Here is an 18,080-nt window from a genome sequence, read left to right on the forward strand (position 1 = left end):
GGTCATGTCTATCCAACCTTATAGAGTTTTTTGAGGAATTTACCAGGAAAGTTGAAGATAAGTCTTTTGACAAGATCCAACATGGGAGTTTGGTCAAGAAGGTTCAGTGGCTTGGCATTCAACATTAGATAGGAGATTTGATTAGACATCGGCTTTGTGGGAGAAGTCAGAGTCGTAGTAGATGACTGGAGACCTGTGACTAGTGAAGTGCCACAGGGATTGGTGCTGGGTTCGTTGTTGTTCGTTATTTATATAAATGATTTGGATAATAGTGTGAGTAATTGGTTAGCATATTTGCAGCTGACACCAGTGGACAGCAAGGAAAGCTATCATGGCTTGCAGTGAGATCTGGACCAGGTGGACAAATGGGCTGAGAAATAACAGATGGAATTTAATGCAGACAAGTACAAGATGTTGCACATTGGGAGGACCAACTTGGGTAGGTCTTACACAGTAAACAGTAGACCACTGAGGAGTAGAACAAAGGGATCTGGAAACACATGTCCATAATTCATTGAAAGTGGCATTACAGATAGATAGGGTCATAAAGAAAGCTTTTAGCATATTGGCCTTCATAAGTCAATGTATTGAGTACAGAAGATGGGATGCTATGTTGAAGTTGTGAAAGACATTAGTGAGACCTAGTTTGGAGTACTGTGTGTAGTTTTTCTCACCTTACAAGGTTGTCGCTGGGTTTGGAGGTCCTGAGTTATATGGAAAGATTGAATAGGTTAGGTCTTTATTCCTTAGAATGTAGGTGATTGAGAGGAGATTTGATAGAGGTATACAAAATTATGAGGGGTATAGATAGGGTAAATGCAAGCAGGCTTTTTCCACTGAGGTTGGGTGGGAATACATCTAGAGATGATGGGTTAAGGGTGAAAGGTGAAAAGTTTAAGGAGAACATGAATTTCAGAGTTGTATATGGTGACATATATGTACTTTGATAATCAAGTTTACTTAGAGCTTTAACCTGCCTCAATGACTACGGTCCAGTAGCACTTACAAACCATTGATGAAGTTCATTGAGAGGTTGAAATGAGAATATATCAACTCATGCCTGAGAAGTGACTTGGATCCACTCCAAGTTGCCTACAGGTCAACAGCAGATGCCATTTCTTTGGCTCTTCACTCAGCCCTGGAACATCAGGTCAGCAAAGATGCATACATCAGGATGGTCTTCATGGACTGCACCTTGGCACTAAATATTATCATCCCCTAAAAACTAATAAATAAGCTGCAAGCCCAGGCCTTAGTACCTCTTTGTGCAACTGGTTCCTCGATTCACTCATTTGCAGATCCCAGTCAGTTCAGACAGGCAACAGCATCTCTTCCAAAATCTCCTTCTGCACAGGTGCACCACAAGGCAGTGTGCTTAGCCCCCTGCTCTACTGGTTTTATACTTGTAACTGAGAGGCTGAGTACAGCTCCAATGTCATACATAAATTTTCTGACAATGCAACTGTTACTGGTGGATTCAAATTTGGTGACAAATTAGCATATTGGAGGGAAATCGACAAGCTGGCTGATTGGTGCCAGAACAACAACCTCTCACCTAATGTCAGCAGGACCAAGGAGCTGATTATTGACTTAAGGGGGAGGAAACCAGACACAGGTCCATGAACCAGTCTCATCAGGTGAATTAGAGGCTGAGATGGTCAGCAAATTTAAATTCCTTAGTGTTATAATTTCAGAGGATCTGTCCTGAGTCTGGTACGTTAAGTGCCATTACAACGAATCATGGGAATGCTGTTGTGGGCATCACTGAGTTGTGGCTGAAAGAAGATCATAGTTGGGAGCTTAACATCCAAGAATACACTTTGTATCAGAAGGATTGGCAGATAGGCAGAAAAGGTAACGTGTCTCTGTTGGTATAAATTAAATCAAATCCTGAGAAAGAAGTGACAAAGAGTTAGAAGATGTAAAATCCTTGTAGGTAGATTTAAGAAACTGTAAGTGTAAAAAGAGCCTGATGGGAGTTACAGGTTTCCCCCGCCATCCGAAGGTAGAGCGTTCCTATGAAATGGTTCATAAGCCGAAATGTTGTAAAGCGAAGAAGCAATTACAATTTATTTATATGGGAAAATTTTGTGAGCGTTCGCAGACCCAAAAATAACCTACCAAATCATGCCAAATAACACATAAAACCTAAAATAACAGTAACATATAGTAAAAGCAGGAATGATATGATAAATACACAGCCTATATAAAGTAGAAATACTTTTCCACAATCATTACTGCACTGTTCTCCATAGCGAAAATCTCACACAAGCGCCGTCGACAGAAAATCTCACGCAAGTGCTGTTGGCAAAAACACGGGGCAAGCACTCTCCGGTAACCTTTAACCTATGAAGCTGCCAAATCATACCAAATAACACGTAAAAATACCCAGCCTATATAAAGTAGAAATAATGTATGTACAATGTAGTATCACTTACCGGAATTGGGACAGCGCTGAGCACACTGATGATGGTGTGTTAGGCTGACTCATTGCAGGTTGGGGTGGTGCAATGGCCCCCACCCTCCAGGCCACCAACCAATACTGATCCGCAAAGCATGCAGGAGTGCAGCGGTCGCCAGGAGGCACACAGCACATCTTTAAGAAAAAAGCTGAAGCAAACATGCTAATTAATTAGATGCCGCCCGACACATTATTGTCGGCCTAGGTCAGTGCTGATTTCCGATTGCGTCGTCTCTGATCTGGGCCAACAATTACGTGTTGGGCGGCACCTAATTAATTAGCATGTTTATTTCAGCTTTTTTCTTAAAAATGTGCTGTGTGCCTCCCGGCTACTGCTGCATCCTCCGCGAATCCGTATCTGTCCGTGGCCTGGGTGTTGGGGTGGTGGGACACTGGGGTGTCATCTTGTCATCGTCTGTTTCCATTAGGGCAGGAAGGTCATCTTCTACCTCTGCCTGCCTCGATGTCGAAGGTCGAGGTTCATCGTCTGCTGTGGCTGATGTGGAAGGCTTGCTTGACTGCTGAGCCTCGCGCATTTTTCTATCACACAGTTCTTTGTAAGGACTCAAACCATCTTGCAAATATCCTCTAAATCTACGTACCCTTTCAAAATTAAAGTCGTACTTTATCATTGCAGCGAAAATCTCACGCAGTTGCTTTACGTTCAGTTCGCTACTGCATTCAGTTTCGATTGTTATCCTTTTTTCTTCCAATTGCATCAGCTCTTCATCTATCAGTTCTTGGTTATGGGATGCCAAAACCTCTACAACATTATCTTCATCAACTTCCACAAGCCAAACTCACTTTGTCCTTACTTCGTTCACCATGATCAAAACGCTTAATTATATCTAGTTTTACGCTAAGTGTAACACCCTTATGAGTCCTTTTAGGCTTTTCCAATACCATAGAACTCATCTTGCAAATGACTGCTGACAGGCATGTGTTTAAGCAATGCCGGCGAGAATACTGTTCCGAATCCGGGGAGAGCCGCTGCTTGGGGCATGCTGATTTTTTCACACGCTGATTTTTTTTCTTAACAGTGAAAACACCTTCTGAAAGCGAAAACATGGTACTAATGTAGATCTTTCATAACAGTAAGGTTTCGTAAAGCAAACGTTCGAAAAACGGGGGACACCTGTATATACTGGCCCCTGAATAGTAGCCAGGATATGTGATATAAATTTCAATTTGAAATAGAAAAGGCATGTAACAAGGGCAATATTATGATAGTCATGGAGGAATTTCAATATTTAGGTGGATTGGAAAATCAAGTTGGTGCTGGGACTGTGGGAGGTCTAAAGTGGGATTAATGTAAATGTTTATAGCTGATGTGGACTCATTGTACTGAAAGGCGCATCTAAATGCTGAATGAGTGACTTTGGGTTAAGAAGACATCTTACTTGGCTGGATTAAGACACTTTTTAAGAATTTTAAACCTCTGAACCTTAGGAGGTAAAATATGAGCCTTGCATTACCTTGTCAGATCTTAAGAGACTCAGTATATTTCTTCTAAACTGAATTTCGGCTTAATAACTTAGTATAGTGACGATGGTCATAACATAATAACGCTCACTATCTGCACGAGCAACAAATCTGCCATCCCAGAAATACATTTTGTGAATCTTTGCTGTGCTCTCTGTCTCACAAGTGTATCCCTCCTTGGTTCGGTAGACCAGACCAAAGCACAGTATTCTAGGTGTTGTTTCATCATGCCTCGGTATAACTGGAACAAGCAAATTGTTATGCAGTATGGTCAACATAATGTTTAGTTTACTTTTCATCCATTGGAAATTAATTTTCAGTGATTTGTGTACTTGGATACTCAGGCACCCCGGGACATCTTCTATTTTTTTTATATTACATGTACAAGTGCTGACAAATGCACTTCCTTCCACTAGGTTTGACTTTTGACTTAAATATAGCATTATACACTGTACAGATTGCAACAAAATTTTTATTTTTTTTAACCTACAGAATATGACCGACACATAGCAACCCGCAGAGGCATGGCAGCTGCTTACCTTGACCCAAACTTGAATCATACAGCAGGTTCAGGAGCCAAGTCCCGTCTGAGTATGGAGCGTTCTCCTGGAGCCATGGAACGAGTGCTGAAGGTCTCCCATTACTTTGAGAGTAACAGTGAACCTTCATCTTGGGTCATGAACATTCGGCATGGTGATGCAACAGACGTCCGGGTGAGTGAAATAAAACTTGGTAGGCTTGCTTTCTTTTAAATTAGGTCAGAAATGTTTGCTTTCTGGGAAGAAGTCCTTATGTTCTGCAGTTGGTGAATGCTGAATACCTTAGTACATTTGTAATTTCAGTATTCGTTCTATTTCTCGAAAATTTGTGAGGGATATTGGTTTAAAAATAATTATTTAAATCTTTCTAAAGATTTTTCTCAATATATCAGCAATAAATATGTGAACAGGGAGAATGTACAAACTCAAGACAACACAAGGGTAGGAATGAACCTTTATCCCCCATCAATGTCTTTTTTGTTCTTAATTTTCTCATATTTCAGTGAAGCATTCAGATCTTTTTAAAATATTTAAGTCTTCAACAATTTCTACTAAATATGGAAGTGTGACTTCAGCAGCTGTCAATTTTTTCTTCTCATTTTGTAGGCAGTACTATTTTTGGCCACCTTGGGTAATGATCCTTTTACAACCCTCAAGTCCTTAGGATATGTAAAGCCTTGATTGACACAGAGAATCCATCCGACATTTTTTTTCAAGTTTCTTCTGAGGGGATTGTTAATGACACTGGTATTATAAAATCTAGTTTATTTTGGTTCAAATTTGTATGCAGTGCGTGTTTGAATATCATGCATTAAATATGCAGCTCAGTCTTGATTCATTTGTAGCCATGAGTATTTTCTTATGAGTCAGTGGTACTCTTTTGCTTGCTGTAGCATCAGCTCGAACAAACCAATGCAACCGCTGGCGGCCCCATAGGTCATTATCCTTGTATGATGCGTTCTCCGATCAATCCAATAATAATGTTCCCAAAAATCGAAGAAATGTATTTGAACCTTTGTTAGCAACTAGCAAGACATACAATCCTGAAATGATGAAACTTGTGATATTAAAACTACTGATTATGAATGTACTTAAGTGGAGTTAAGCAAAGTTAAGCTTAATTAGGCTATTTCAAATGTAATTAACCAAAGTTAAGCTGTCAACAAAAGATATGACACCTGATGGTCCCAGCTTCTAACTGCTAAGAACAGAGCATGGATACGTAACTAAACCCTCTCACTTTTACCACGCTCCCACCCACATGACTAGCTACCATAATAAATGCGCAACACAGAATACAATGTGGATAGATGCATGGCTCCTATATACCAGCTCCCTAATTATTATACTAAAATAATTACAACTATATATGACACAGGAGAATGTATGATAATTCAAAAATAACTCAAATAAACCAATCCCTGTGTTCCATAACTTCAGCATCACCACAAGTAGATATTATACTGTTCATGTTGTATCCTTCTCTGTGTGTGGATTTGCAACTTGAACCGAGAATCAGCTGTGTTGCTCCAGAATTCTTCATCCAAGATCATTGTGCTTTGGATGCAAATTTAATAAAAAAAAATCCATCAACTCTAATAATTTTTGGAGTTAATTTCTGATCTATAAATAATATTGAATGTTATTTTTGTAATTGAGCATTCACTTACCATGAAGGCAATTGATCATTCACTTCAAATTGTATACTGTGAAAGTGTGCTGTTGGGTGGGTCTTGCAGATTGGTCATATTTATCTGATTGATTAAACATCATGCAAACAGGAACCTCAAGCAAATAGTGGTTCTGAACTGAAGTCCACACTAAGAGTCCCATGGTGCAGCACCGAGCCGAGTAGTTTTGGGGCGCGCTTATCTAAGAAAAGATGTGCTGGCATTGGAGAGAGTCCAGAGAATGATCCCAGGAATGAAAAGGTTAGCGTATGAGCAGTGTTTGATAGCTCTGGGCCAGTGCTCGCAGGAGTTTAGAAGAATAGTGAAAGGTTTGGATAAAGTGGATATGAAGAGGATGTTTCCTATCTTCGGGAGTCTAGGGCCAGAGACACAGCCTCAGAATTGATGGACGTTCACTTAGAACAGAGATGAAGAAAGATTTAGCCACAGCGTGGTGAATCTGTGGATTTCTTTGTCATAAACAGTTGTGCAGGCCAAGTCATCGGGTATATTTAAAGCAAGGGTTGATAGGTTCTTGATTAATCAGAAAATCAAATGTTACAGGGAGAAGGCAGGAAAATGGGGTTGAGAGAGCTAATAATAAATCAGCCATGATGGAATGGTGGAGCAGATTTGATGCGTTAAATGGCCTAATTCTGCTCCTATGTCTTATGTCTTGTCTTAAACTAATAGAATTTTGATCACGAGATCTAAAGTGTTTCCCTGCACATTAATGTCATCTGCCCAGTCTCATTCCCTAAGAGGAGAACCAGTATTGCACTCTCTCTAGTTGGGACCTCTATATATTGATTAAGGAAACTTCTGAACTCATTTGACAATTTCTATCCCATCCAGTCATTTTACAGTATGGGAGTCCCTCTCAATTTGTGGAAAGTTAAAATCACCTACCATCGCAACTTTATTTTTCTTGCAAGTGTCTGCTATCTCTCGAAATGTTCTTCTCTATGTCCTGCTGACTATTTGGAAGTCAATAAATAATCCCATTAACGTGGTCACCACTTTTCTTATTCCTCAGTTCCACCCATATAGCTTCAGTAAATAAGCTATCAGCCTGTCCTGTCTGAACATCACTTTGACATTTTACCTAAATAGTAATGCCATGCTCCCCCTTTACTATCTCCCATTCTATCATATCTAATGGAACTCCAGAACACTGAGCTGCCCCCCATCCCTCCTGCAAACAAGTCTCTCTAATCCATGACTGCAATGTCATAATTCCATATGCTGATCAATGCTCTAACCTAATTTGCCTTACCTACAGTGTTCCTTGCTTTGAAAGACATATAACTAAAAACATTAGTTCTACCATTTTCCATCTTTCAGTTCCCGTCTTTGTATTTTAGGCTTAACATCTACTTTCCCCACAACCACTCCACTAGATGCCCTGGCACATTGGTTCCCTGCAACACTAGTTTAAACCCTTTTGGAGCAGCACTAGTAAACCTTCCCACAAGGATATTGGTGCCCCTCTAACTTAGGACCAAATTGTCCCATTTGTACATGTCCCACCTTCCCAGAAAGAGAGCCCAATGATCCAAAAATCTGAAGCTCTCCTTTCTACACCCTCTCTTTAGCCTTGCTTTAAACTGTACTGTCTTACTGCTTTTGGCTTACAATCACTACCCTGGTGGTCCAGTCATTTAACTTAGCACCTAACTCTCAGAACTCACGTTGCAGGATCTTGTCACTTTTCCTGTCTATGTCATTGGTACTGACCTGGATCATGACTTCTGGCTGCTTACCCTATCCCTTAAGACAGTGGTCCCCAACCACCGGGCCGCAAAGCATATGCTACCGGGCCGTGAGGAAACAATATGATTTGGCGATAATGAAACGATATGAGTTTCAGCTGCATCTTTCCTCATTCCCTGTCACACCCACTGTTGAGCTTGAACGCACGCGATGTCATTAAACATGCATCATCCATGTCAGCGCGGGAAGGAGATCAACTCTTTGAGCTTGCAAATGACGACGGGCTGTTTGGCATAACATCTCTGCTGGCATTCTGGATCAAAGTCAAGGCTAAGTATCCTGAGATTGCCATGAAAGCACTGAAAACATTGCTTCCATTTCCAATATATCTCTGCAATGAATGCAACAAAAACTAAATTGCGGAATAGACTGGACATATGGAACCCCCTTTGAGTATCGCTGTCTCCCATCACCCCTCGAGAGGACCGTCTTGTTGCAGGGAATCAAGCCCAGGGCTCCCACTGATTCAGCGATATTGGTGTGTTGCAATGATATTATATGTTCATACGGGGGAAATATGTGCTGTGTGTTTAACATCCAAACGTTACTTAAAATGTTATGATGCTATTGACTTGTAAGTGACCTATATAACCATATAACAATTACAGCACGGAAACAGGCCATCTCTGCCCTTCTGGTCCGTGCCGAACGCTTACTCTCACCTAGTCCCACCGACCTGCACTCAGCCCATAACCCTCCATTCCTTTCCTGTCCATATACCTATCCAATTTTTCTTTAAATGATAATGTCGAACCTGCCTCTACCACTTCTACTGAAAGTTCGTTCAACTCTTAGTTCAAGCTCCCCTGTCCTCCCCGGACTTATCACTATATTCATGTGAGGAAAATATGCACTGCGTGTTTAATATTAAATTCGTTAGATAAACCCTTTTAGAAACGAAATTGAGTGTATTAGCCTCTTATCACCTATATTCTGTTCGTGATTAACCCCCCCGAACAGAATCACCAAAAACTATTTGTAGAAAAAAATGGGCACGTTACACGCATGCGCACACGTGCCCACGCAAGACTTCATGGTCATGGTAGTCTTTCTTGGGGTAAACACAACGTATTTGACTGCTACTGTTCTCCGTTGGCAACCCTACCCCCCTCCCCGCCCCCGGGTTGGCCGGTCCGCAAGAATATTGTCAATATTAAACCAGTCCGCAGTGCAAAAAAGGTTGGGGACCCCTGTCTTAAGAATTCAATAGACTTGATCTGAGATCTGAGTTAGATTTATTGATCACATGTACATTGAAACATGCAGTGAAATGTGTCATTTGCATTAACAACCAACACACATTGGGAGGTGCTGGGGGCAGCCCGCAACTGTTGCCACATGTTCCAGTACTAACATAGGATGCCCACAATGCTTTGCAGAACAACACAGAGCAAAGAAAAATACGATAAACCAAGTTTAAACATAATTTTAAAGCTATGTTAGGTCACCTCTCAGTTTTTTCTCCTCCACCCTTTACAGCTACTATGTATTTTTGGCAGAAACTTTACTGAGTTGATTTGGTGTATAAATAAAACCCAGAGATGTAACAGGTACGTTACATCTCTTGATCTTAACTGAGCAATTGAATCCAATTGCATATCTGCGTTATTTTATAGGGTATTATTCAGAAGATTGTAGACTCTCATGAAGTAAAGAATGTGGCATGCTTTGGAATTCGACTCAGCCATATACATTCAGAAGAGGTTCATTGGTTGCATCCAGACATGGGTGTTTCACATGTGCGTGAGAAGTTTGAACAGCATCATCCTTCAGATGAATGGAGGTAAGAAACACTGAGATTCTTCAGAGCTTAACGTCTGGTCTTTATAAATCACTGGTTAGTAATCTAATCAAGCACATAGAAAGTGACTAACCCATAGTCTTCAGTGATGTATGATTTTGTTCTCTCCCTATATTTGTCATGTTATCTGACCCTACAGTTCTGTCTAATGTGGACACAAAGGATCAATTGCCTCACTTGTGTGACTCTAATCTTATGTGATATTTTCATTCCTTCACATTTTGCCTTCTGTATACACACAATTTCATCAGGTTAAACTATTCTCTCAGATTATTAATTAGTGTGTTTTTCCAAACCAATAATTAGAAAGAAACATCAAGTAAAACATTGAAAACTTAATGAATTGTTAACATAATATTAAGATTTTACAAACTAGTTCTGCTGGCCATATTGAAGTATCATATTACTGCAGACATAAAAAGTGTTACCCTTATTGAAGAAGGGCAGCAAGGATGCCAGGTATTTATGGGTTTGTGAGTCAACAGTGAGTAAGTTCCTGGAAAAGATTCTGAGGGATAGGATTGGTCAACACTTGGAAGGCTAGAGATTAATCAAACATGGCAAACGTAGTAGGAGATCCTGTCTGAACAATTTGATTTAACTTTTTGAAAAGATGGCAAAGTAGTTTGTTGTACTTAATATGGACTTTATTAAGTCTTTAACAATGTCCTACTTGGGAGACTGGTCCAAAAGTTTGGAGTCCATGAGGTCCAAAGCAATTTAGCAAATTGGATCCAAAGCAGGCTTGGTAATAATGCACAGACAGTAATAGTAGATGGTTGTTTGTGATTGGAAGCCTTTGACAGGGATAAGAGCTTGGTATTTTGTTGTATATATGAATAATTTGGATATGGAACTAGAGGTATGAAGAGTAAGTGGATGGCATGAAAATTGGAAGTGTCAATAGTGAGGAAAACAGTTGCGGGCAGCAGTTAAGGTCGATGAGTTGGTACAATGCACAGAGCAATGGCAGATGGAATTCAATCTTGTGTGGCATAATCCTGTGTATGCTTCTGTTCACCATACTGGAATGGGCATAATTGCACTGCAGAGGATGCGGAAATGGTTCACCAGGATTTTGCTTGTGATTTTGATGAAGAGAAACTGATACTCCAGTTATGTTTTCGTTGAAGAAGAGAACCCTGAGAAGTGACATGATAGAGGCATATAAAATAAAGGAGCATAAATAGGGTAAAGAGTCATAAACCTTTTTGCTTTGTGGAAGATCCTTGATGTTCAGTATGGATCTGATAGGCTAAGAGGCTTGGTCTGGATCGATGACTCTGAACAAATACCTACCATATCTGACAGTTTCATTCATGAGGTGGAGGAGCATTTGGGAGGGATGCATTTTGGCTAAAGGAATACTTAATTATCATCTTGCAGCCATCATGCATGTTTAGTAGACTTAATTGAACACCTAGCCTTTTCTATGCCAACAACTGCATGTTCTTAAAAATTGCAAAGCACGTCCTCTGAAAGGAAACATGAACATCTGATGCCCGAACAATATCAGGTTGTTGACACTGATTAATGACAAATAAGTTGGATATCCAAAGTAAGACAGCAGTGCCTATCAGTAATCTGTCAGTTTCCATTATCTTCTGGGGGTTGCTCTGTACTTGAGATAAGACAGATAACATCTGGAGAGAAATTTGTTATTGTACTTCATTGACTTACAGGGCAATGTGTAGCTCCAAAGCTGCAGGGTCTTCAACTCTGCTCTGGATCAATAGCCAAAACCTTTGGCTATGAGTTCAATTGATTAACCACAATGCTCTTTTATACATCACAGGAAAGCAGCTCTTGGAGCTGCTGCAGTACAGATCCAGTGATCTGGATTCAATTCTCGCTTCCAGTGCTGTTTGTGTAGAGTTTAAACATTCTACCTGTGACTGTGTGGATTTCTAGGTGCTCCAGTTTCTGGGTTCTTCCCATGTTGTGAAGTAATGTAGGTTAGTTATGTTAATTGGCTACTGTTAATTTTTCTTAGGTGAGTGGTAGAATCTTGGGGAAAGTTGATGAGAACAATGGGAAGTTTTCAGTAAAAGGCAGAATTATCGTAAATATGTGCTGCTGGTTTCCATGGAATTGGTGGGCTGAAAAGCCAGTTTTATTGCTGTTTGCCCCTCTGACTTCCTGTATGCCTTTATTTCCTTACCCTATTGTGATTAAATTTAAGCAGTGTTTTTGACAAACATTTTATATTTTCACTCCCTTTGTAATTTGTATCTCATTACCATTCTTTCACATTTGAGAAAGCTCATTTATTTGATTCTTGAGCATTACTTCACTCTGCTGATGACTTCTCTCTGAAGCCTTCAAGGCTTAGCTAGAGTTTTGTGCACATTGATGTGGCTTATAATTTCAAAGATAGCTTCTTCCAAATCTATTGTAGACCTCCACAGAATAATCTAATCCTTTTTTTCTGTGATTTGATATATATTAGATTTAAGAATTCTGAAAGACCTGGAAACAATTTTTGATTTTGTTTCTCAGTGTGCAGTGCTAAATGAAGTTTGCTACGTTTCATCATAATTTTTTTTTGTTTTGTTATATATTTTATTTTCAGAAATCCAGTTAGTACTGCAGCAACTTGAGTTCAATTATTTAATGTCTTCATAGAACTTGCATGATCTACCTGTGATGTTGTGGGTTTTTGCTCACATCATAGGTGTTTGGTAGGTTACGATGGGTGTTGGTTGATGGTGAGAGGGTCGTTATAGTTTAGTGACATGTAAAAACCATTGGATTACAAGAAAATAATTGGGAAATGGAAATGCTGTGAAGTTGGGATTGATGCTTTGGGTCAAATGGCTTCCTAAAATGTCATATGAAAATAAAAGTTACTTTGCTGCAGTAATGGGAGAGATCTTAAGGATGTTCTTCGCAAAATTGGAAATATACTCAAATTGTACTTTCCACAAATTGTTCCGCATAAAGTTCTATCTTTGATAACAGTTTTTATGTTGGAAACTGTTCATTCACGAAAATGCTGAAGTTGCAGTATGTTTCAAAGATAATGTTAATGAAAGCTTATGATTTTAACACTCATACTGCTGCAGACTCGAGACTAGTCGTTCCAAAGTTTAACTTTGAACAGCTGTTTCGGGCTATGACATGAGGTTAATTTTTTTTTTGCTTTTTGGCATTTTGATAGATTATTTTGTAAGCCTTTCCATTCCAGGATTAATGAGGAATTGTATTAATTTGTTGACGTTCAGTTAATAACCTTAAAATATACATTACTCCTGATAATTTGTTCCAAATTTCAAAGTAAGTTTATTATCGAAGTACGTATATGTTACCATACTATATTCTACCCTGAGGTGCATTTTCTTGTGGGCATTCACAGTAGAATAAAAGAATACAATGGAATGAATGAAAAAACTACAAGCAGCCAACGTGCAAAAGAAGACAAACTGTCTAAATACAAAAAAAAAGTAACTAAATAATACTGAGGACATGAGCTGTAGAGTCCTTGAAAGTAAGTCCATAGGTTGTGGAATCAGTCCAGTGTTGAGGTGAGTGAAGATATTAATTCTAGTTCAGGAGCCTGATGGTTGAAGGGAATGGTTTGGAATCTAAGGCTCCTTTACCTCCATAGCGATGGAAGGAGGGAGAAGGGAGTATAGCCCGAGATAGTGGGGGCCCCTTGATGATGGATGCCAGTTTCTTGTGGCAGTGCCTAATTTACATGTGCTCAGTGGAAGGAGGGGTTTTCTTGTGATGGACTGGGCTGTATCCACTACTCTTTGTAGGCTTTTCCATTCGTGGGAATTGGTGTTTCCATACCAGGCTGTAAAGTAACTAGTCAGTATAGATTCCTCCTGTGCATCTATAGAAATTTGTTAGAGTTTTAGATGACATGCGCGAGCTTCTAAGAAAATAGAGCCTTCTTTGTAACAACACTTAAATGCTGGTCCCAGGAGAGATCCTCTGAAATGATAATGCCAGGGAATTTAAAGCCCTCATCTAATCCTTTAATGAAGGTTGAGTCATGGATCCCTGGTTCCCCCCTCCTCCCCTACTCCTCTCCCCCTCTCCCCCGCCCCCCCCCCCCATAGTGAACAATCAGTTCTTTGGTTTTGCAAACATTGAGTGAGTGGCTTTTTTTTGTGACACTATTCAACCAGATTTTCAATCTCTCTCCTGTATGCCAATTCTCCAATTCGTCACTACTTTTGATTCAGCAAAGTGGTGTCATCAACGAACATAAATATGGCATTGGAACCCTATTTAGCCTCACAGTTATAAGCATCAAGTTGAAATTCAAGTTGAGTTTATTGTCATTGAACTACACACAGGATCTCACCTGAAACATTGACTCGTCATTCCCCTCCATAGATATTGCCTGGCTTGCTGAGTTCCTTCAGCATTTTGTGCATGTTGCTTAAGGTTTGCAACGCCTGCAGAATTTTGAGTTCAGGAATCATCAAAATTCAAGTATGCAAAACAGCAGTAGTGAATAAATATCATAAGAAATGGTGAATGAGAAGTGGGTTTGCAATGTTTAAAAGAAATTAAGAGAAAAGTTTGACAAAGTCCTTATCATAATCTTCCAGTTTTCTTTACCTTGCTCTCCAATATAGGCAGTTTGGGAGAGTCAACCAGGAATAAAATGTTAATTAGCCTAATAGCTTTTGTTGCAAATTACATGATTCAGTAAAATGACCATTTTGCAGAGTAGATTTCTTCTGTCTGCAATGGTCATCTCCAGCTTCTAGTTGCATGCCATTTTAACTCTTCTTCCATCTTACACACTGACCTCTCTTTTCTCAGTCTTCTCTATTGCTTTTGAAAACCTAAAAGCAAATTGAAAGATTGGCATCTTACATTCTGCTCGAGTAACTTACAACTCAGTGCTGTCCTCCCCCATGTACAATTTTTCTTCTCTCTTGTGTTCATCCCTTCCATTCCCTTCTCCCAACTGGTTCTATCTTTCTATCATCCCCTCCCAAATTGGCTTCAATCACTTGCCAGCCCCTGCGCCAGCCCCCTTTCCCTCACCCAGGCCAATCTGCCACCTCATCCCTTCCCAATCTGGTGTCCATGATCCCCAACCAGCATCCATCCTATTCTTTTCATAGTGCTATATGTTGGCAATCTTTCCATTTTCTTCTTAATTCTGATATAGCTTCTTGACCCAAAACATTCCTCACCTCTGGCCTCCTCTTATGTACAGTTAATCCAATTCTTTCTCTTGTCATTGGTAACCTCCGGGATATTAATAGTGGAGGATTTAGTGATGGTAATGCCATGGAATGTCAGGGGGTGATAGTTATTGTCATTGCCCAACATTGTGTGCCACAAATATTACTTGCCACCTGTCAAGCTCAGGCCTGACTCTTGTCCAGTGACATTATCTGGTAATTGACTTCTTACGCCTTTAGTAAGGCATTTGACAAGGTTCCACAAGGTAGGCTTATTCAGAAAGTCAGAAGGCATGGGATCCAGGGAAGTTTGGCCAGGTGGATTCAGAATTGGCTTGCCTGCAGAAGGCAGAGGGTCATGGTGGAGAGAGTACATTCAGATTGGAGGATTATGACTAGTTCTGGGACCTGTTCTGGGACCTCTACTTTTTGTGATTTTCATTAAAGACGGGGATGTGGGGGTAGAAGGGTGGGTTGGCAAATCTGCAGACGACACAAAGATTGATGGTGTTGTAGATAGTGTAGAGGATTGTCGAAGATTGCAGAGAGACATTGATAGGATGCAGAAGTGGGCTGAGAAGTGGCAGATGGAGTTCAACCCGGAGAATTGTGAGGTGGTACGCTTTGGAAGGACGAACTCCAAGGCAGAGTACAAAGTAAATGGAAGGATACTCGGTAGTGTGAAGGAGCAGAGGTATCTGGGGGTACATGTCCACAGATCCCTGAAAGTTGCCTCACAGGTGGATAGGGTAGTTAAGAAAGCTTATGGGGTGTTAGCTTTCATAAATCGAGGGATAGAGTTTAAGAGTCGCGATGTAATGATGCAGCTCTATAAAACTCTGGTTAGACCACACTTGGAGTACTGTGTCCATTTCTGGTCACCTCACTATTGGAAGGATGTGGAAGCATTGGAAAGGGTACAGAGGAGATTTACCAGGATGCTGCCTGGTTCAGAGAGTATGCATTATGATCAGAGATTAAGGGAGCTAGGGCTTTACTCTTTGGAGAAAAGGAGGATGAGAGGAGACATGATAGATGTGTACAAGATGTTAAGAGGAGTAGATAGAGTGGCTAGCCAGCACCTCTTCCCCAGGGCACCACTGCTCAATACAAGAGGACATGGCTTTAAGGTTATGGGTGGGAAGTTCAAGGGGGATATTAAAGGAACGTTTTTTTATTCAGAGAGTGGATGGTGCGTGGAATGCAATGCCTGAGTCAATGGTGGAGGCAGGTACACTAGTGACATTTAAGAGACTACAAGACAGGAATATGGAGGAAATTAAAGTGGGGGGTTTTATGGGAGGCAGGGTTTGAGGATCGGTACAACATTGTGGGCCGAAGGCCCTGTAATATGCTGTACTATTACCAGGAAAGTGGATGAAGGGAAGGCAATGGATGTTGTCTACATGGACTTCAGTAAGGCCTTTGACAAGGTTCCGCATGGAAGGTTAGTTAGGAAAATTTAGTCGCTCGGTATACATGGAGAGGTGGTAAATTGGATTAGACATTGGCTCAATGGAAGAAGCCAAAGAGTGGTAGTAGAGAATTGCTTCTCAGAGTGGAGGCCTGTGACTAGTGGTGTGCCACAGGGATCAGTGCTGGGTCCATTGTTATTTGTCATCTATATCAATGATCTGGATGATAATGTGGTAAGTTGGATCAGCAAATTTGCTGATGATGCAAAGATTGGAGGTGTAGTGTACAGTGAGGAAGGTTTTCAAAGCTTACAGAGGGACTTGGACCAGCTGGAAAAATGGGCTGAAAAATCGCAAATGGAGTTTAATACAGACAAGTGTGAGGTATTGCACTTTAGAAGGACAGACCAAGGTAGAACATACAGGGTAAATGGTAAGGCACTGAGGAGTGCAGTGGAACAGATGGATCTGGGAATACAGATACAAAATTCCCTAAAAGTGGCATCACAGGTAGATAAGGTCATAAAAAAAGCTTTTGGTACATTGGCCTTTATTAATCAAAGTATTGAGTATAAGAGTTGGAATGTTATGATGAGGTTGTATAAGGCATTGGTGAGGCCAAATCTCGAGTATTGTGTTCAGTTTTGGTCACCAAATTACAGGAAGGATATTAATAAGGTTGAAAGAGTGCGGAGAAGGTTTACAAGGATGTTGCCGGGACTTGAGAAACTCAGTTACAGAGAAAGGTTGAATAGGTTAGGACTTTATTCCCTGGAGCGTAGAAGAATGAGGGGAGATTTGATAGAGGTATATAAAATTATGACGGGTACAGATAGAGTGAATGCAAGCAGGCTTTTTCCACTGAGGCAAGGGGAGAAAAAAACCAGAGGAACATACATCAAAGTTGCTGGTAAACGCAGCAGGCCAAGCAGCATCTATAGGAAGAGGCGCAGTCGACGTTTCAGGCCGAGACCCTTCGTCAGGACTAACTGAAGGAAGAGTGAGTAAGGGATTTGAAAGCTGGAGGGGGAGGGGGAGATACAAAATGATAGGAGAAGACAGGAGGGGGAGGGATAGAGCCGAGAGCTGGACAGGTGATAGGCAAAAGGGGATACGAGAGGATCATGGGACAGGAGGTCCGGGAAGAAAGACGGGGGGGGGTGACCCAGAGGATGGGCAAGAGGTATATTCAGAGGGACAGAGGGAGAAAAAGGAGAGTGAGAGAAAGAATGTGTGCATAAAAATGAGTAACAGCTGGGGTACGAGGGGGAGGTGGGGCCTAGCGGAAGTTAGAGAAGTCAATGTTCATGCCATCAGGTTGGAGACTACCCAGACGGAATATAAGGTGTTGTTCCTCCAACCTGAGTGTGGCTTCATCTTTACAGTAGAGGAGGCCATGGATAGACATGTCAGAATGGGAATGGGATGTGGAATTAAAATGTGTGGCCACTGGGAGATCCTGCTTTCTCTGGCGGACAGAGCGTAGATGTTCAGCAAAGCGGTCTCCCAGTCTGCGTCGGGTCTCACCAATATATAAAAGGCCACATCGGGAGCACCGGACGCAGTATATCACCCCAGTCGACTCACAGGTGAAGTGATGCCTCACCTGGAAGGACTGTTTGGGGCCCTGAATGGTGGTAAGGGAGGGAGATCAGTGGGGAGGGATGGGGGGGACGAATGGACAAGGGAGTTGTGTAGGGAGCGATCCCTGCGGAATGCAGAGAGAGGGGGGGAGGGAAAGATGTGCTTAGTGGTGGGATCCCGTTGGAGGTGGCGGAAGTTACGG

At 41.1% G+C, this 18,080-nt stretch overlaps 1 protein-coding gene across 18 annotated transcripts in view; it reads left to right on the forward strand.

Moving 5' to 3' along the window:
- LOC134351841 (focal adhesion kinase 1) overlaps window positions 1-18,080 on the forward strand; it is a 522,413-nt gene that overhangs the window by 210,192 nt on the left and 294,141 nt on the right. For all 18 annotated transcript variants that reach the window (XM_063058747.1, XM_063058688.1, XM_063058792.1 and 15 more), the window contains 2 exons: window positions 4,436-4,656; window positions 9,542-9,708. In XM_063058747.1, coding sequence (XP_062914817.1) covers window positions 4,468-4,656; window positions 9,542-9,708 — 356 coding nt within the window. In that variant the 5' untranslated portion in view covers window positions 4,436-4,467. The remainder of the gene's footprint in view (window positions 1-4,435; window positions 4,657-9,541; window positions 9,709-18,080) is intronic.

This window comes from Mobula hypostoma, chromosome 1, assembly GCF_963921235.1.
Source record: "Mobula hypostoma chromosome 1, sMobHyp1.1, whole genome shotgun sequence".
Taxonomy (NCBI): domain Eukaryota; kingdom Metazoa; phylum Chordata; class Chondrichthyes; order Myliobatiformes; family Myliobatidae; genus Mobula; species Mobula hypostoma.